This window comes from Ammodytes marinus (genome assembly GCF_949987685.1).
Source record: "Ammodytes marinus genome assembly, chromosome: 6".
In the NCBI taxonomy this organism is placed as follows: domain Eukaryota; kingdom Metazoa; phylum Chordata; class Actinopteri; order Uranoscopiformes; family Ammodytidae; genus Ammodytes; species Ammodytes marinus.
This window is the reverse complement of record NC_137235.1, coordinates 6,725,685-6,747,168: the sequence shown is the minus strand read 5'-3', so window position 1 is coordinate 6,747,168 and position 21,484 is coordinate 6,725,685. Positions and strand designations below refer to the sequence as shown.

The 21,484-nt window shown below is 41.6% G+C and overlaps 2 protein-coding genes across 2 annotated transcripts; one reads left to right on the top strand and one right to left on the bottom strand.

The window, feature by feature from the left end:
* Positions 1-2,834: 2,834 nt before the first annotated feature.
* marchf1 (membrane-associated ring finger (C3HC4) 1) lies at positions 2,835-14,110 on the top strand (the record flags this gene model as incomplete). The annotated part of the gene is made up of 6 exons (XM_080029899.1): positions 2,835-3,002; positions 7,459-7,509; positions 8,096-8,169; positions 11,864-12,044; positions 12,408-12,552; positions 13,788-14,110. The coding sequence occupies exons 1-6, from the start codon at positions 2,916-2,918 to the stop codon at positions 14,108-14,110; spliced, it is 861 nt and encodes a 286-aa protein (XP_079886025.1). The 5' UTR covers positions 2,835-2,915.
* Positions 14,111-15,955: 1,845 nt separating this feature from the next.
* Positions 15,956-18,353, bottom strand: tma16 (translation machinery associated 16 homolog). The gene is made up of 7 exons (XM_080030032.1): positions 18,288-18,353; positions 18,086-18,195; positions 17,637-17,674; positions 17,458-17,542; positions 17,138-17,286; positions 16,987-17,029; positions 15,956-16,790 (listed from the first exon to the last, which is right to left on the bottom strand). Exons 1-7 carry the CDS (start codon positions 18,288-18,290, stop codon positions 16,592-16,594), a joined length of 627 nt encoding a protein of 208 aa, XP_079886158.1. The 5' UTR covers positions 18,291-18,353; the 3' UTR covers positions 15,956-16,591.
* Positions 18,354-21,484: the final 3,131 nt, after the last annotated feature.

Genomic DNA, 21,484 nt, shown 5'->3' with positions numbered 1-21,484 from the left:
CCCTCTATTCAAGGGAAAGGGCGAACACGCTGCGTTTATCAGTGGGTAAAAAGAGAGAAACCGCGGGTCATGGGACGTGCCCGGTCCTCTCGTGTCCACCGCAGAACAGCTGTTAGTGTCATTCTACCTGTTGTGTCATTGAGGCGGAACGCACTGCGACAATTAAGTGCATAATATAAAAAATAATAATCCTGAATAATAACGGGACTATTCGGAAAGTATCCGTATGTAACTCATTATCCGTGCTTATCCGAATACATATTGGGATTCAGGCTCATCCCTAGTTAGAACCCCCCATGAGGCTCAGTTCTCTTTGCGGCGGACCCGGGTTCTAATCTGGCCCGTGGTAGTTCTCTGCATGTCATTCCCAATTTCATCTCTGTCTCTCCGCACTCAATAAATAAATCAATCAATAAAAGCATTAAAAATGCCAAAAATAATCTTTAAAAAAATGTTATACGACCCATAATGTAACAATTTATAAGTTAGGATGGATAGATTAAGCTACTTAGCTAACAGAACTGGAAACAGTTTTCTGGACACTTGTCTGAAGAATCTGTACAGTAGCTGCACCTGAATCAAATGTCTGACAGATGAGTCAGTGCTCCTCCTGCTGTGCAGTGCCTGTTTAACCTGCCTTCACCCGGGCAGGTTGGGTTACTTAATCTACCTCTTCATTGTCTCTCCCTCTCACCATCACCATCTATCCTTATGTTTTGTCTTTATGACACCCCTTTCGCATTCAACATTGAAACCAGATTAATTTACTATGTTGTATTAATATGAGTTTCAATCTAAATATAGTTTAAATGAAGGACAATCTTCTTCTTTTTTTAAGATATTTTTTTGGGATTTTTTATGCTTTATTGATAGTGTAGAGACAGAGGTGAAATGGGGCAGAGAGGGGAGTGACATGCAGAGAACGACCGCAGGCTGGAATTGAACCCGGGTCCGCTGCTGGCTGAGGCCCATGGGGGGGACGCCCTACCAACTGAGCTAAGGGCGCCCCCATGAAGTTCAATCTTGATTGGTTTTCCTCTACAGCCTGGCCTGATAGCGAAACTGAATTGTTGTTTCCTTTCACTTCATTATATAGTCTGATGTAGTGTTTGTCTGTGTGGCCTTGTTGTTTTGCCCTCCTGTTACATTCTTCTTCTCACCATAATCATTTCCAGGCAAATTGAAAGATGCAGTTGAATAATTAAAGGTGCTGTAAGCGGAATGGTTCTTTTAGCTAACTTCCTGTCAGTTACTGCAGTTAGCAGTCCCCTCGCTCTTCCCTACGTCACCACATTAATGCACTGAGGTCTTCAATCAGCGAGTTATCTAGCATTATCTCAGATCCATAAGTGTAATAAAACATGATAAAAACCATCAAAACAGACATTGGGAAGGATTTTTACCTGCTCCGCCATTGTAGCCACATAAACATTCACCCACCTGTCGCTCTGGCGTGCACCGGCAGTGAGACCATGAGTGAGACAGGTGTCGGTTTGTAGCGTTCTCTCTTGTGATTGGATATTAATTTTGGGATCCCCCGAAAAGTTTATTTGCCGATTACATGCAGAGAAGCTGACTGAGAGATCGACTTTATGAAACGCGCACATTATGTAAGTGATCACTGTATGAATAAAGAGCGATTTAACACTTATATTAACATAAATAAATTGCTTACTTCACCTTTACCTTGAGCTCTCAAATCAAAATCAAAAATATATTTAAACATCAAAGTTTTGTTTCTTCTGTTATCAACTCAAAACAGCCTCTTGAACCACGTAGGTCTCATTAATTCTATGCCATTTTTGTGGAAAATATTCCATCTACCTGTTTGATACGGATTCTTTATTATTAATCCCACCTACATAACTCTTATTCTCTGAAACCAGGCCTGCACCATCACAGCTCAGTTATTGTGGCGGATTAGACCTAGTTTGAAAGTGGTTGTAGCCGGGCTCTATAAATAAGATAGAGGTGTGGCTGCTGTTTTCTTGGTGTTATATCAATCATAATCTTCCTGGCCTGAGACAGTTTGAAACAGCATTGAAACCTCACTGTGAAGACACTTTGTTTTTCTCTTCAGTCAGACGGCTAATGTGCCTTTATTCCTTTAACATGTCAGAGGAAATGAGGCGGCTTAACATCTATCAACACATTATTTCTCACCAGGGAGTATTTAACAATAAGGCTGCGTGTGCGTGCGTGTGTGTGCGTGTGTGTGTGTGCGTGTGTGTGTGTGTGCGTGTGCGTGTGTGTGTGTGTGTGTGTGTGAGTGATTGAGGGGTGATTGAGGGAAGGAGAGAGAGAGAGAGAGACTGCTGTCCATGTGCACCAATTGCATAAGCTTATTAGCAGCAGGACTTGTCAAAGGAGGAGATTGAGGTTAGTCTAAGCCGTAATCCTCGTAGACCGTATGCTTATTACCAAGCAAGCACGACAGAATCCCGGCTCCGCCCCCTTGGAGAATGACTCTCTCACACACACCCACACACACACACACACACACGACATCACACATTCCCCCTGCCTCCTTTGTTTACTGCTCGGCTCCATCCCATCTCTTGGTCTGCCTCTCAGCAGGAGGTGTGTGCAGGACGAGGAGGGGTTGGGAGAGGCTGTGTGCACTGTTGAGCAGGTTCCCAGTCGTCATGACGACCTCACACCCCACCGTCTCCGGAGCTGTCTGCCTGTTGCCACGGTGCCAGATTCCCTGTACCATCTTCCGCTCCTCTTGATGATCCGGATCGCGCTGATAAGGGAGAGTGATATCGGAGCGCCGTGTCTGTTCTACTGAACAATACAGCCTGTTGGATGGGACCGCGGATCACGCGCAGGCACGCGGATCGGAGGACAGGAAGGCGCGGCGTGCTGGGAATGCTGTGGAAGTAAGAACCGGAGCGTTGCCTGGAAACAGCAGCATGCCAGTACAACAGATATCTGTGGGTCCGGCCAGGGAGACGGCCGGCAACGGCAAGAGTGCTCCTCGCTCCAAAGACAAGGCCGAGGTGAGTTTCTAACCTGTTACTCTGAGGTGCCAGTGAATGCCCTTTATGTTTGTTTATTTTTTTGCAGTTAAGGCTTTTTAACTAGTGTAGAGTTGGTAAATTGAGAGATTAAAGATTCCAGCGTTGATCATTGCATTGTTCCTTGAGCATTATTCTCAATGGTTGTAGAGGAGATTGCGTACGTACGTGTGTGCGTGCATCAGCCTCTGGTTTAAGCTGACATTTCAACACATACAGTATTGATGCACTTAGCAACCTTTTGTCACCGTTCAATCACTTCAGGTTTGATGCTTTCAGCTGCTTCTTCTACAGAGCCTGACGTCACACATGAAATGTCTCATCATAAAATATCGTAGAATGTCAAGCCACCGCAAATCTCCTCTTGTTAAGTCACACGCATGAGGCTATAAAGTGATTTTCTCTGACCGCGAGGGGGATTTCAATTTAAACTGTTAGGGATTTATACCAGGAGGAGAAAAGACGCCATCAAGAAACAAACCGTTGGGTTTTTGGAAATCTAGGTAGTTTACACAACTCATCATGCAAGTTATGAAATGGTTGTTGCCAAGTTAGTTTGTATAATGCACTATGTATTGGTCATTAATAGCTTCACTGTGAATCTACTTGTTCAAACGGAAACAACAGCTTAAATAGTCTCTGATGTTCATTTGAGGGGAGATTAAGTATAAAACGGTTTCACTTCCTTATATTTTTATTGCTTTGAAGAATGCTGTTTAGAGATCGGTTTAAGTATCCTGAACAATCTTGTTGTGTATTCAAAAGAAAGTTCTACATATTTTTCCTGGTGTTCAACAGTATTGGTTTGCATTCATATCCATTAGATGTACAAATCAATTAGCAGAAGTCACATTGTCTGGTGGTTGATTTTTCTACTGCACAGAAAGGATTTGGAATCAATTGCTGACATCTTAAAAACATTAATTTTACTTAATTAATTGACTAAAATAAATTAAATATCTACAGCCTGCATTTGAAAAAATCTCAAATTTAACAATTAAATTATTAAAAGATGAAGAGCTTACTTGAAAAAGTATTTGTATGGTCCGTTTAGCACCCATTCTCTAATGATAAGATCTTAAAGACCTACTTCACCGGTTGGAATGTGAAGGTGTATTGAACTCGGAAATCCTATGTAGTATAAATGTGCAAAAAAAAATTAAATCGGATCATCCTAGCCTGAGAAAAGGCAGAAAGAGAGTTTTGTGGTCTCACTGTCTAACCCTACATTTTCCTTCTTGTGACATCACAGTAAGGGTCAGGATTAACAGGACAGCTGGGCCAAGGGAAGATTGAGGGAAGACTGAGGAAAGAAAAACCTCATTCATTATATTATAATAGTGATTTTATAATGATAGAACGCTGGTTCCGTATGGGTGAAGTATTCCTTTAAATGTAAACACTCTTGCCTGTCACAGCTAGAAAAAAACATTATATTTTAATTATATCTATTTCATAACATGAGATATTTCTCTATTTTGTGTTTATTATGTGCTCTACTCACTGTTTTTTCTCTCTTGTTGGGCGAAGCTGTGTTGGAAAACAGTGTTGTGATCACATATCTGTCTGGACCAATCTAGATTGAACAATACAAATCCAGAATCCAATGACATTTTTTGGGGTTGTTTGGTTATGTTGCCATGGAGATACCACAACAATATAACTCCTGTCTTTTTAGCATTACATTCTCACAGTTTTAGATTTGAAACCAGGCATTACATTCCTATTTTAAAGCTGTTGTAATTTACACAGCACACTTGTAGCTTTATGCCAGGTTGTCTAAATGTGGATGTAGGTGCTTTTTGATCTTGAGCCAGAGAACAGAACCAAAATATAACCCTTAGCCCAAGCAGCGTCACTTAATCCTCTCTACAGAAACATGCACATGTCAACACAGACATTCACCATAGCCTCTGCTGCACATCAGAGTGAAAGTGTTGCTGGGGAAGCAGGTGCCCAGGTAAGTTGTATTAGGATGTTATGATGCAGCATTTCATCACAACTGATCTAAGTTTGAGGCTTATACAAAGCTCCAAAATGAAGAACCGCTGTGTTTTACCGGGACCTCCTCATCTTTTTGAAATGTTGTTGAAAGTTGTTGTCCGTTGTTGTGACTCATATCTCTCAGGCTTTTGATTCTGGTGCAGCTACTGTACAGATACTACTGACCAGTGTAATCTTTAGGAAACTGCTCCAGTTGTGTTAGCCTAGAGTAGTTTAGCATTGCACAAAGAAGGTTTTTGTGGATAAAATACAGCAAACACATCACGATACCTTCATGATGTGTTAACTCTATCTGTTTGATTCATCTCTATACCACTCGGTAGAGTAATGTTATGCAGATGAAAAAAATCCACTATATATCACTGTGTATTTAAATAGTATGTCTTTCAGTCCACATCCTACTGGGAAGTAGCATGTGGACAAGTTTTTCTCTGACATATTATCCCATTGACCCTGGGAACATTGTTATGCTCCCGACTGGAAGCACAGGGAAATGACAAACCTGGCAATGTCTAAATCAGACATCAGACTGACGTCACCGATCCATGTACCGTTCCGTATTCCACAATCCTAATCCGTTTAATCCAGGTCCCTTTTCGCCAAATTCTCTTGGACTTCAATAAGGTTTTTTTTACCTCTCAGTTTTTGCTGTTCATCACCATATAGCCTGAGTTGATTTGATTACACAGTTCTTGCACTTTTATTTTAAATATTTTTGTCGCCAAATTAGCCATTTTCACTCTTTGTAATTCAGTGAAAGTGATGTTTTTTCATGCTAAAATCTAGGGGATACTTAGAAGTATAGGTTACTAGCTAACAAGGTTAGCTCCAAACACCTTCTATTATTGTTCATGATAAACACCTGTTTGATCAATCTCTATAAAGAGGAATGCAACAGCAACACTCTCATACATGTTTCAAGGAGAATGCAGAGTGTTTGCTTTGACTCCCCGCTGGACTACTGATTTAAACCTGGCCGTGACCAAATCCCTTGATCGGCTTATGATGCAGTCTTCTCCTTGTAACTGTCTCTTATTTATTTCACTCGATCACATTGACTTCACCCACAACTGTGTCTATGTGAGGATTGGTGCACCCATGCTCTACTGTGTAAAAATACTTCTGGAAGATACATAAAGTTTCTAACTGTTAAACCTATTATACTATAAGTAGAAACATTTTACAAATCAACCTCTAACTGAGACAAATGCGAATTCTTTGGCCATTTTAAATAATTAAAGAAAAAATCAGGCCATGGAGCAAATTTAATCTCAGACATCCGCAGTATCTACTATTTTCATTATCTAAACATAAAAATAACCAAAGTGAGAACAATAGTTTTTAACGATAGCAATAATAAAGGAGAAAAAGAAGAACGAACAAAAGTGGGAAAAATAACAAGAAATGTTGCTGAAATATTGTCAGTTACTTGAGGAGACATCATTATATGAAATAAGGAGCAATTACACCTATTTATTAAAAAACATATATCAAAGGAAGTGTTTTTACATGAAGTAGGATATCAAAACAGACTATTCCTGAGACTATGCAAACATATAAGTTAGTTTAATGAATTAATAGTTTAGCTTTAGTTCATCGCACTTACGCTCTCCAACACCTGACAGTTGTCAGATCATCCAGCTTGACCCCATTGCATATTCAGTGTGTATGCGTGTGGTTTGTGTGTGTGCATACGTGTGCATGTGTTTGTTGGTGACTAATTTTCTCACATAGCTCATTCAGAAACTAGCACACATTCACAGAAAAGACAGTTGAGGTTAGAGGTAGGTTGCGAGACTCTGGAACAAGAAATTTTTTTATCCCACGATTGACCTGCGATTATGAAAGCCCAACTGAAAGGGGCGAAATTAGGAAATGAAAGCAACTTGTGTAAGCCAGAAAATTAGGCCTCAAGTGACTGAAAAGGGTTGGGTGGGTTCAAGTTCCGTTCAGTTCAGGCAATAAACACTCTCGTAAGTGCTAGAAAAAGTGCTATTAGTTTGCTTTAAATAGAGACTCATTGCAGAGCAGCATCTTGAACACTTAGCAGAACGGCCAGGTAATAGGATTGGCCAGCTTTAGCTCTGGTCACAATGAAATAACAAGGTCACGTGGCAATGCATAACTCCTGATGCTTGATCGCCACAGAGCCAGCCAACAGTGAATACATTGATGGTGCTAAAAGCTGCTTAGCTTAATTAAAATATAATTATTTTGGTTATATTAAGTGTAAGCTTTAACTTTACGATTTGCCAATCTGAAAAGAAAATCTGCAGATTATTTCACTATGAAGGTAATTGTTTGTTATATATAAAGTGTTTGTGTGCCAGAGAAATCTCTGTCGTAATCACCTCGAGCTACTCAGGTGCCATTTAAAGCATCTCATACTTCTCTGTGGTCTCTAATGATTTCCTGTCTCTCCTCCTCCCTGCAGGGGAAGAAGGCCCCCGGGCGCTCAGGGAGTCGATCCAGCAACATCTCCAAGGTAACTGCCGAGTACCAGAAGGCTTTTAAGGGCCATATTAAGGTCACAGTTCAGAGTGTTTGGTAACAGTGTATGGTAAAGCTCACCCAAGCAGAATCTGATGTGAAAGGATGTACTAATGCTATAAGTGTTCGTGACCACTCAATACAAGGTTGCTCTTAGTACAGACTGTGGACTGATAAAACACTAAAGTATAATTTATGATCAGCAGATCAATTGTTTGTATCCATCTCACCGGGCTCAGCGCTATTGTTAAGAGCATGAAGGAGCTATTTTTTTTTATCAGAGATGCTCTGACAGGACAAGGTTGACAACTATCTTATGTAATAAGCATAACATTTAGAAGCTAAAGATATATTTCTCAGTATTTGGAAGTGTCAAACCGGAGCTAAAATGAGAGCGAATTCTGGACAGAATTACAGAATCAAAATTGATGGTAGTGTTTCTCCGTGGCTACTGGATGTGTTCAGCCAATTGTCTGCCTACATGTTCCGAACTTCATACGCCTGTTACATGTCAAAGTCGTATGCTTGCTTATCGCGGCTTATAAGGAAGGAAGCTAAGTTGACTCTGTTGAATGTTTCAGGCCAGCAACTCTACAGCAGGAGTCACTACAGCCTCAAGGACATCGATCGCGCCGTCTTCTCAAGACATATGCAGGTATGATGGTGGCCTGTATAAGATTTGCTCAGAATTAGTAACCTCGGTTGAATGTGCAACTCATGTTTAATTAATATCTGCAAGCATGACTTAAAAGTCATATATTATGCAAATTTTCAGGTTAAAAATTGTAATTTGGGTTGCTACTAGAGACTGTATTCTTTAAACTCTTTAGTGAAGTGTCCAAAAAACCCTACATATTTCTCACAGTGCCATTGCAGAATCCCCTCTTTCCAGCCTCAGTCTGAAACGCTACGTTTGAGCGAGCGACCTAGGCGCAGCTTATGATGTCGTAAGGGGAGCGAAATCTGACTGGGGTTTTTTGAACAGAGGATTTTAGAAAGTGGAGGTGGAGAAAAATTATAGGTATGTTTTTTCCCATACCTTTGGAGTCTCTTGACAGACGGAGAACCCATATTAATCATGACAAACCATGAAAAAGTGCATTTCGCATAGTGACAAGAGCAGCCACAGTTCTCTCTGTGATATAAACATGCACACTTTAAAGCTTCTTCTGCACCGAGTGGGAGACTCCATTAGGACGGTCTACCGCACCCAGAGAGCATTAACAATATCAGCAGAGATGCTGGCATCCAACAACGCTATCATAAAGCGATCAAGAGAGGAACAAGGCGGATTTCAGAGAAGGTATCCTCCAGCTGATAATGTCAACTTGTGGCGTCGGCGTCACACTGACAGACTCATTCCTCTGGTTTGGAGGCTGAGAGGACGCTGCGTTTGACGGACATTTGTTTACCTGAACCTGCCCGGACCTCCACATACCATGCTCAAATCACTCTCCATTTTCTGTTCTGTCAACTAAATTACCTTTATGTTTCCACATCATCATTCGTAAAGCATGTCTCATTTTCTGTCTCAGAGGAGATTTTATTTTGCCCTAATCATTCAGTATAAAATGCCGTGTCTGTCCTGCCAAGATCCCCTTTAGGCCACAGCAGGTGGAGGCAGGAAGCTGTAGGGAGTTTATTGGAACAGTTTATGTAATGTTTCCACATTAATCAGAAAGTACGCTGAATTTGAATTTGGTGTTTCTGTAAGTTGACGTATCCCAAACCCGTTGAGCTGCGTGTAATTAAGTTTCAGCTTATTTTTTGAGAATCAGAATTAGAAGGAATTTGCTTTGGTCGGATGGTGCATACAATATGACATAAAGAATATAAGTGAAAGCACATTAAAAATATTCAAAAATATGGGGGGAGGTGAACAGTTGTGCAGTCAGATTGTCCAGATTTTCAAAGCAGTCAGTCTGTAATGCTGCATCCACACCAAACGCGAAAATTTGGTGTAATGCATAAGTGTGAACACTTTATGTTAATGTAACATGGTGTCTATATAGGGTGATTTAGGGTCGAAACTGGGGCACCGGGGGCCTTGTTGATAAGGCCACCTCTGCAGAGAGGAGTGTTTCATAGAGTTTGATTCCGGGGGGAGAAGGGCCGGCCTCAATCTTTCCTGCACGCCTCATGTTCCTGGAGTGACGGCAGATTGCATCCAATCACCTTGTGAGCAGAGCGAATGTTAGGCTGCAGTCTGTCTTTGTCCTTGGCAATGGCAGCAGCGTACCAGATGGTGTTGGATGAGGTGAGGATGGACTCAATGATGGCAGTATAGCATTAGACCATAATTGACTTTGCAAAAAAATTCTCTGCTATGCTTTCTGGCCGACGTTCAGCTCCTATCTGTGGTCCTGGGAGATGACGGTGGAAGGAATCCACAGTGTCAACAGGATGATGGGGCTGGGTATGGCTGCGTAGTTTCTGAAGTCTATTATAATCTCCTCTGTCTTTAAGCGTTGAGACCTAGTTTGTTCGAGGTCATTAGTGGGCCAATCTCCTGCCTGTAGGCGGACTCATCCAGAGATGAGTCCAACGAGGGTGGTGTCATCTGCAAACTTTAAAAGCTTGACCGACTGATAGCTCTGTAGGCAAACTGCGGAAGGTCCAGGAGTGGATCGGTGATGGATTTGAGGTGAGACAAGACAAGGAGCTCCAAAGCCTTCCTAGTCAGGGTGACAGGTCTGTAGTCATTTAGTCTGGTGGTCCTTTTGAAGAGGCCTGGGCCTTTTCTGTGGAGGAGGAGCTGGTTAATGGTGTCAGGACTGACCTATTATCTACAGTATAGTGTAATGGTGGGCTTTTGGTTTTCGAAAGTTTTTGATCTGCTAGAGTTCTTTCCAGACTGAGTGTGATTCATTAGCTGAGAACTGATGTAGGAGTATTTTACCGCCTTGCTTAACCTGTACACCTTTGACCCCTTAAACCTGTCCATGTCCCCAATCCCCAATTTTCCAAACATAGCTCTCTTGCCTTGGCTGTGAACCAGGGTTTGTCATTTTTACAACTCATCCTGGTGTGTGATGGTACACAGCTGTCCTCACAGAAGCTGATGTGCAGTATCATGTCACAGCCTGTGTTCATGACATCTTTGGTTTACATGGCTTTTGTTTCTACCTGCATACAGGCATCAGGAGGGCTGTGACTTGGTTAGAGTGACCCAGTGCAGCATAGTGTGTGTAGTGAAATAGGGACCCAATACTTAGTTCATAATGTTGTCACATTCATGTCTGTTCCATCTTGTTTCACTTTAGTTTTTACACATCTCCATCTTTTTGTTGCATGTGCTCAGTTCTACCCAGCTGACCCCTTTAGAGGAGGATGTTTCTGAATCGCACAAACACAACAAGCACAAACACACCTCTGCGATGACGGTCGCCGGCACGTCTCTGGGCTCATCCGCTCAGGCCCAGAAGAAGCAGGTGAAGCGCCGCCACCGTCGCAAGAGGAACAGCTGCACCGCCATCGAAAGCGTGGAAACCATCGCCAAACAGGAGCAGAGCGACCGCAGCCTCACCCCCGACCGCAGCGAGCAAGGGGAGAAGCGAGAGAGGTCTTCCAAGAACCGGAGAGAGCTCCCGCCTCGCCTCCGCAACACGGCGGCCCCTCACTCGGACTCCACCTCTGAGGACGAGGCAGGACCCGAGGCCCGAAGCTGGAGCAAAGAGAAAGCCCGGAGAGTGCGCCGCCGCAGTGGAAGCAGCCTGGGGCGAGATGGGCCCAACGGGGGGAAAGGAGCAGAAGTCATAACGGAAGTCATGGAGCTTCAGTCGGTGGACTCGGACGAGGAGAAGACGAACCAGCCTCTGGTGGAGGACGGCGGAGGCCTAAAGAAACGGCACAGCAGCAAGTCCTCAAAGAGCGACAGCCACGTAGCACAGATGGAAGTCTCACAGAGCAAAAAGAAGGAGAAGAGCCGAAAGTCCCGCAGCCCGGCAGGCAGCTCCTCTCTGGCAGAGGATGGCGAGGAGCTCATCACCAAGAGTTACCAGGAAAAGGGTTCGGGGAGCCCGGACATGTCAGTTCCCACACTACAGAGACACTGCAGTGCGAACGGAGGCATGGCACAACCCTACTCTGAAGATGACTCTGAGCTGGAGGTCTGCAGGTCAGTGGCTTGTTGTGAGCCTGTATTAGTGTGTGCTCTAAGCATCCGTCAATATCAGGTTAAAGTCTTTATCATCATTTATCCTCCAAAAAGGGAAATCCTCTTGGTCGCTAATACCTAAGATACCCATCAAAAAACAAGAGACAGTTCATAGAAATAGTACCGATATCATGCAAATCGTTACCTGTTTGGATGTGTGGGTATTGTATGTTTTTTTTCCTTGTGTGTTTAGGATCTGCCACTGCGAGGGGGATGACGAGTGCCTGTTGATAATGCCTTGTCGCTGCACAGGAAGCCTGAGTTTCGTCCACCAGGCCTGTCTCAACCAGTGGATCAAATCCTCAGACACTCGCTGCTGTGAACTCTGCAAGTTTGACTTTATCATGGAGACAACGCTCAAACCTTTGCGCAAGGTAGGAACACGTTATGACTTGGTTTGGGCAAGGAGTTCATGATACGATACGCGTCACGATGAGTATCACGATATAATGCAATCTTCCAGTTCATTGAAAATATAAAAACAGACCTGAAATACAAGTTGCCGTGTAGGATATGGGTGGTCCTAATATATCGCATCATTTTGATCGATATTACAGCTGAAATTGAGTCAAAACTCAATCCCCAATTTAAAGAAAATTAATATCACCATATTTTGCCATGTCGATTTTTGAGCACGGCCCTAGTACAGGCCCAGTACATCTCATTCAAAGCAACCGTCCTAGAATTGAGTGTCAGGCTGTGATAATGAAAACCATTTATCTTTTTCTGTCTTCCAGTGGGAGAGGCTACACATGACGAAGGGCGAGAGAAGGAAGATCTTCTGTTCTGTGTTTTTTCACCTGACAGCAATAGTGTGTATGTTGTGGTCAGTCTTCATTCTGGTCAAGAGAACTGCAGAAGAGATCAGACAAGGGAAGAATGGTGAGTACGTCCCCCCCCTCCCCCACCCTGTCTCACACATCAGATACATGTAGTTAAGTTATTTTTGGCTTTAAAGGTCACATATTATGCTTATTTTCAGGTTAGAAATTGTAATTTGGGCTTCTTCTAGAAACTGTTTTCATGCATGGTGTCAAAAAACTTTTGTATTTTTCACAATGCCATTGCTGAATATCATCTTTTCAGCCCCTGTCTTAAAGAGCCTCCAAAAACCCCAGTCTGCTCCGACTCTAACTGTCAGTTGGATTCAGGGGTATCTTTCGGGTATCTTTTCGGTATCTTTCACTTTTGCATAATAGGTGACCTTTAATGAAATAATGTTTTGATTGATGGCAAATTAAAGGTACAAAGGGGAGTTTTTAAATGTTTTATATGTAGATTTATCCACGCTAATCGTTTCTCACCACCAGGTATTATATTATTTACAATTAGCATTTGCAAACCTTCAGTTCTTTGAAAGTTTGTTTACATCCTTTAAGATTCAAGATTTAAGCCTGCAGAAGTATGTGTGAAAGCCCATCCTCACACATGCATCCTCCCGCTGATAAAATACTTACAATACAATCAATACAGTACCAAGAAAACATAGATCAGTGGTCAAAAACTCTACAGGGTACCTTCAACCTTTGTACCTGCCCGACTCTGGTGATGTGATTTTGTGTAGTCACTTGACTTGTCGTCGTTTGTGTTCCCCTGCATTTTAGAGGTGTATACGTAAACTGATCATGCAAATCCACCACTATATTCTCTCAAAAATATCAAATTATTGTATATTCTCTGAGTGATCTTGTAATTTAAAGGACCCTGATACACACTTTAGCTTCAATGTTATCTCTGAATGTGTGGCATCCTTGTGAAAATAAAACCCCTGTGTGCTTTTGTATGTTCGGTGTTGTAGGTTGATGGTGTGCTCTGTTGTGCTGTCGTCGTAGTGTATCTGTAGTATCTTTGTCATACTGTAGGATATTGGTTAGAGGTAGAAAAGGTAGATACAGTATATACCATGATGTATTCAGAAGTCATGTATAGAGAAATTACACTCACTCTTGATTGCAGAGGAATTTTGGAGAATTTCTCTTCTGAGGATATATGGTTCCCCACACGGTAAGCACAGCTCCGCATACGGTAAGCACGGCTCCGCACACACCGCCGATCATGGTCCGCCACACGTCCCGCAGGCTGTGTAACAGTGTGTGTTGTTGCGTTTGCGTCCTCAGGCGTGCTGGAGTGGCCCTTCTGGACCAAGCTGATTGTGGTGGCCATCGGCTTCACAGGCGGCCTCATCTTCATGTACATCCAGTGTAAAGTCTACCTGCAGCTGTGGCGTCGGCTCAAGGCCTTCAACCGCATCATTACCGTGCAGAACTGCCCCGAGAAAGGCCTGCACAGCTCTCAGGCCCGGCCCAGCGATTTGCCCAACGGAATGGGTGAAACCGCGGAGGTTCCGGTCTGCCCTGCGCCCGTCCAGGACACAGAGGCACAAATGGACTCGGATGTGTCGGTGGAGGCCGCGGTGGCTCCGGACCAAAACCCTGTCTGACACCATTCTCCTCCCACTCAGAGGAAGTCCTGAAACTCACCTCGCTCATCCAACTACACACGCCGGTGTGAGCACGGTGTGATTTGGTCTCGCACACTGTTTTAGTGTTGTTCAACTCCAGCTCCTGTGATTACTGATCTTGACACACAATGTACGGAAACTAAAAAACTTCAGTAATCAAGGAAAACTGAATAGCTGAAAGAATTCACAGAAGTGAATTTGTAAAGGAAGGAAGAATGTGGCAGAAAATGGGGACAAGAGGAGGTGAAGAGATGTGAAGGAAAATAAAGCCATCAGCAAGAAAAGTTTGTAAAGACTTTAGTTGTGGGTCAATATCGACAGATTTATTTGTGATGCACTTTCTCTGACACTGACAAGAGTTCAGAGGTGAAACCCCCTGTGGATTAAAGATGTCTCAGTATGCTTCAAACAGATCTGTAGAGGACACGTCTTACAACCATGTCATATATAGTTTGTTTGGAGAGGAGCGAGATGCAAGGATTCGTAAATCTCTCCTCCCAATGTGTTTGTGGTGTTGCTTTTGGTGGTATGGTCCATGTGAAAAGAGACACTGCGTGTCTTCAGGAGTAAACTGAGGCACAAATACTTGATGCTCTAAGAATCTGTCAGGTTGTTTACGTCACATGTCGTGAACATGCTCTCAATTTAATACCAATACTTTGTAATGCACTTTGTTTTATTGCAGACGGGAAATAAGGTCAGTGACACTGAGCATATTTGCAGGCTGTCAGAAATGTCACCCTTGCAAGGGAACGTTGGCTGTACACTTTAATACTGTTCCCAGAGACAGCACTCATCAAATGGATGTAATATTTCACAATTATTTATGTAGGAATTCTTACTTTATCACTTTTGGGGGAGGATTGCTATAAATCAATCAGGATTTCAGCAGTCACCCACATAAGATGAGACATAATTTATGATAATGATGACACCTTCTTTTGCTGCTGCCACCATTTTCCTTTAAAATAAAACATATATATATACTCATATGGAAGCAAAATGGATTCTTCTGAGAACAATAATAATTAATCTTTACTTCAGAAAAATGGGGGAACATTTTGTTTATGTTTCCACTGTTTCCTTATTGTGCACTTATTCCATTATGAATGAACAAGTTGTAGGATTGAGACCTAGTTTCTCCAGTTTACAGTTAATTGAACTTTGATCAGCAGTTCTCAAACCGAATGCTTGAGTTTCCCTGATGGAAACTCCCATCTGGGGTGAGTCAACTCAAGAGCTCAGAAATTGGCAAACCTGCTTTCTGATACAGACCATTTGCTGCATACAGGGGCAGATATAGCGCAGAATTAAACATTGCGATTCAATGTGCATGCTGTTCTCTTATTACTACACTGAGTGACTGCAAAAATGGAAATATTCACAACCATTTGTTGACACAGTCATACATCTTGGGCACCTTTGTGATAAATATTACAAGGCTGGGGGAAGGTTTGAAAAAGGATTTCGAAAATTGTGTCGACTCGACACACCATGTCTCAAGAAAAAATAATTTATTGTTGAAGGGGAAAAAACAGTGCCCACTTGAGGACGGTCCCTACAGGGACATCAGTGGTTGTAGTGTGATATCTTGCCAATTTTCACACCTCCGCACAACTGGCTAACCGTTAACAGATTTTGACAGCCTAACAGTGTCTTTAGTTTGAGGCATACTGAGGCCTTAACTCTCAAACTATCAGGTTTTAAGACACCAAAGAGTTATGTATGATAAGTAATCAATTATCTAAAAAGTATCTTTTGCTAATCTGATATCGAAAAATTCCAATGTTTTGAATATGCTAAATTTGTTAACTATGGTGGGAAAGTTTTCTAAAAATATCAAATCCAAAGTAGCCCAGTTGTTTGACGTTTTGTTGGGAAAGCTTGCAGCAAAATGCCATTATGCTATGTGAGGTCCAGGTATTTATACCCAAATGTAATTAGAGCTTTCATTGTTGTCAGCCGTTGATATTTTTACATTAAACTTGGCACAGTGTGAAAGTGACAAGACATATTGTACAAAAAAAGGCGACTGTTGTTTACACTTGTCCACAAGTTTTATTTGGTTCTTTATCAGTTTCGCCGACACTTTACCGATAAAATAACATTATCTCTGCGTCTTACAGCCACCGGGTCATTGGAACATTCAACATCTTTGTCCAAACCTTTTTGCTATCTCCGATTGGATAAAATTGTATTTTCAGGTTACATTTGATGCATATTTGTGTGTGCAATAAAAAATGAATGTAGATCCCCCACATGGGCTGGTGTGAAGTTACTGAGCAACAACAAGGAGGGCAGAGTGAATACATTTGAGTTTTCTGTCCAAGAGTGTGGCACCATCTTCTGGACACTCATGGAGTAGCAGCATTTCCCACCACACATAGATACAGTTCCCATAAAAAAAGTCTGATATTCAGCTCCACAGTTCACTGATTCAGCCTCAGTCCGACATCAGCCTCAGTCCGACATCAGCACCATCTCGTCCACCTGCTCATCATCTTCATTCTCATCATCATCATCAATATCTTTATCCTCTTGATCTTTATCATCTTCCGCGGCACGTTTCTCCTTTTCTTCATTCTTGGTTTCCAAATCCATCTTAGACACCTTTCGCATTTTGATGTTTGGAAGTTTCTTCAGATCACCAGTCCACTCTCTGCACAAATAAAGCATCATCAAAAACGATCAGAAAGGATGTTCCATGTGATTAAAATATATGTAGGCCTACATTTATTTGTATATTTCAGACAAAAAACTCCATATGTTGTTGTGCACGAATGTATACTGTAAGAGTCATTTTTCAAATACAATAATTGTAATAAAATAGAAACTACAAGGTGCTTTCCACTTACCTGAATGTTTTCAGATTTTTTGTATTAATGATGTCTGGGATCTCTGTGAAGGGGACAAAACAGAAGACCATGGAGGATTTTCCTACGCCAACTGAAGGCATGTATAAAACCTGTCTGTGCGCTTAAGTGTATTACCACGATGAGGACTTACCAAATCCGACGCCCTCATATAGTGCTCGCTCTCGCTCGACGGCTTGTTTGACAGCAGCCTCTCTGGCGCCATGTTGACGACCCTGACGACCTTTGATCCCGTTCAGAAGCTCAATCTGCTCAAGTTCAGAATCAAACCTTTGGAGGTACCTGCACACACACACACACACAAATAAATGCTGTGTTCATAGTTACACGTACAAATGAGAAAATGCACAAAGGTTTCTTCCCTTGTTTGACTAGCCAATTGCCACGCCAAATTGCCAATTGATGTGTTGCAAAAACTAAAAAGGAACACAAATCTCCTCCCATATATTTGACCTTTCAACGATGCCACATGCGTCTGCCTTGGTGTAAACTGTCTTTTCTGGCTCCAACTGTTCCTGAAACCACTGCAGTTTGTCACCTGAGAGAGGAAAGAGACAGTGTGTAATGAGGGAGTGATTTGCATCCCAACAGCGAGCAAACATGTACGATGAAAACAGAAAACACAGACTTACCAACGCCGCTCAGAGATTTTGCTTTGTCGTTCTGCTTCCTGCAGCGTCAGAGAAACCAATCGCACGAAGAAGAGTAATCGAATGAAGAAAAGAGTGTCTCAGTTTATTTATTCACATTTTTCCACAAGCCTGAACTCAAAACTGCAAAGCAACAGGACGAATTTTTATGAAGAGTTTAAAAGTTATTTATTTGACCAACTGCAAACTAAAGCAGATGCTACTTAAGTTCAACATGTTTCAGTTTAAAGTAGTTTTTGACAACCAGCTGAAACCAGCTGTGCTCAAACAACGCTTATGTGCTGTGTGTGTACTGTTGATTGGAGACAGTTTGAGAAGTCTCCAGTCTGCGACCCTACTCGGTGGAAACGAGGCATAAACGTCCGTAAAAGTGAAATGCCTAGGTAAACATGAGTGTGTGTGTGTGTGTGTTTTCTGTCTTTTCCACGGACCTTTCTTTCTTTTTCAGTCGGATTTCTTCTCCCGCGAGGTAAGCAGCTCTCCTGCTGTACGGATGACAAGCCTTCTCCGCGGGTTTTGGTTTTCCTTTTTGAGGTTTCGGCTGAAACATTTAAATACACGGCAACGAGACAGTCAGTAACACATATCAGCGTCCCCATTAATAATAATACACTAGCAGGCGACAAGCATTACCATTTTATCGGATTAGAAAACACGCGTGGTGCTCCTCTGTTGACAACTGGATCGGTCCGTTGCTAAATTGTGTCCGCCTCCGGATGTGTTGCGGAGAGATTACAATGGTTCCTGTTTTCAAAAAGTCCGAAATGATTCGATTTAAAAATATATCTGAGATCAGCAATCATGATACTTCTATTTGTACCTCTACTTTGATTTGCGTTAAATATAATAATTACAATTATAATTTCAGCTGAATTTTCGAGATTTCTTTATCATTAAATCTGTGTTATGGCTACACACATATAATACTGTATAAGAAAGAAAAGCTAAAATATTTTTGGGTTCTCATCATTGAAAGAGTAAAATAAAAAATAATATTAAAAGTGTTCAATGGACATTTTAAGAACAGCGTGTACAGTGTTTACAAATACACAAATGTTAACTTCTAAATAGCAATTAGGCTACAAACTGTTGTAACACAACACAAACAGTGATAACAAAAACAAGATGACAATCTCAACTCATGATAGCCTACAATGATTCTGATCAGTCTAGACTCTAGTTCAAGCTGTTTCAGTGGGACCAGTTGGAACTAGTCAGGCGGGCTCCTCCAGCACTCTAGGCTTGGCTTGGTTAGAAGGATCAGATATGAGGGAACAAGCCGTGGTTTGCTTTAGATGCTTATCACACTTCACTTGAGACACTTTCATTTTTAATTTGGGATCTTTAGAAAGTTGTATTGGTTATTAGTGTTTATCTGAGATGAGACAAACGTTTACAACTTCTGTGGCTAAAATAATAATTTTACACTCCATTATTTGGCCAACAGTATGGAGACATACATACCATTCACATACCTCTGTGTACTTAAGGACCTGGGGCTGTTTTTTAATAGTTTGGTCTTATTCTCCTTGAGTGATATTTTAGATAAGTGAAGTTCGACATGACACAGCCATCCATGCATAACGCAAAGTCCACAAAGAAATGTCCTACTCTGCATTCCAATAACCATGCTTCCATATTATTTAGATGGCCCAATACACAATGTCAAATGCAGTATGCCAAAAGTACCCAGATGTACACAGTGCTACTGCATGCAAAGTACATACTTTTTAAAGGCAGATGCAGTATGTAGTATTGTGTGTGATTTGTAACGCAGGGTTTGATGTTGAAGCTGAGAGCCCCTGACCTTAACCTTATCACACATCCTTAAGGGATAAATCGAAAGATTATCGCCCAATGCATGCGTCCAACCGCACTAATGCTCTTGAGGCTAAATGGGATCAAGTCTCTGAATCAGCCACGTTTCCTAAATCTTAAGCTTTCGTAGAAGAGTGGAGGCTATAATGTGAGCAGATTAACACCTGTGATTGTGGGTTTAAATGTTTGAACAATCACAAAACAGTTTGAGTGTTCAGGTTTTAATGTACTGTACAGTACGTTAGGCATGTGTGTCTTTACTCTAATTTCATTTACATCTGCAGTGATCCCACATTGCCTCAGAACTTCTCAACGTCGCCAAAAATACAGACCTTTCTTTGGAAAATTGCTGTCCAGTGGTAGAAGAAATAGTTTACATACAGTTGGTTATTTATTCCTGTGTGAGTCGGGCCCCCATCCAAAGGGTCACAAGATAAATCTGAGATCTTGTGAGATTATTAGTTGAAGAGGGTTATTTCATGCAATTTGGGCCTAAAATAATCCTTTAAATTCAATTATGTGCAAAGTTTAGAGGGGATATTAATATGCATCATTAAGTATTATAGACTGTAGTTGAGTACTAGCATCTTACGTCTAGAAAATTACAACAACCTTTAAGTAGGAATAACAAAAAGTAGGAATAATCTTGAACAATGTGTTAAAATCTGATCATGTTTACTTTTTGTCCAATTTTATTTCTTTCTTTCTGTAAATTGACCTGTGAAAAACTAAAATGTTCCATCTTTGTAGGCTAAGTAGAAAGATAAAGTATAGCATATCATGAAAACACTCAGATACAAGTAGGCTACAAATTGTAAGGTATTTGAGTAAATGTACTTTCCCATTAATCATCACGCATTAAATCAATCTCACTGTTATAAAGCAGGTGTGTGTGTGTGTGTCTGTGTGTGTGTGTGTGTGTGTGTGTGTGTGTGTGTGTGTGTGTGTTTGTGTGTGTGTGTGTGTGTGTGTGTGTGTGTGTGTGTGTGTGTGTGTGTGTGTGTGTGTGTGTACGTACAAGGAAATGAGCTCCACCTAAAACAGCCTGACTCAGACCATGTGACTCAGTTAGAAAAGAGCGACTGTATGAGTTGATTCCTCCGTCATAGATACGCTCTTTGTTCCTCAGATGAAACAGCGTTAAGGCTGAATACCCATCAAATATGTCATTTTAACGTGTCACTTAATGAGTTCTCAAATCTTGAACTCCATTATTCTCTTTATATTGAGTCCACTTTCAACTATTTAAATAGTATGAACGCAATATCTCATGAACGCTTTGAGGGGTTTTGGTCATATTTGGCACAAACTAACACTTTGACCCTGTGATGAACTGGTTCATTCTAGAGGTCAAAGGTCTCTATGACCTCACGTATTGTGAACAAAATATCTCAAAAGTGCTGTGAGGGATTTTCCTCAAACTTTGCACAAATGTCGACTCTGACTCAAAGATGAACTGATTATACTTTATGCTCGCAGAGGCATATAAATGTCAGGCGGTATTTAGTTTTAATATTGAAGATGTATTTGAAGAGAAAATCATTCTTGTTCTCACAAAGAGCCTGGGTGTCCTGGGTTACTTTGACATTTAAACAGATTTTCTAATGCCAGAATCACCAAATATGTCCCAACCGCCTGAGAAAATGACCACCAGTATTTAGATTAATCATGGTGCAGCTACCACCATTATTGTGCTGTTAGATGAAGAGGAGAGGCCTCTCAAAGTAGGCCAAAAGCCTCCGCCCATAGATAATCATAAAGGCATGACCTTCCAATTCATGTTCAGAATATTGTGACTCTTTTATGCTCCTGCCAGTTCTCGTTTCATGGAACTGATCAGCAACAAACAACTGTTAAGATACATGTACAGCCTTTGGTAGTTATTTAAAGAAGCAGACATACATATCACCACTTTCTCAAGAGATACCAGACCAGATGGCCAGTCCTGCTTGAGATCCGAATTAATTATGTTTTTTCCCCCCTGCCCCTAACAGTTTGTTCAGCTTTCCCCC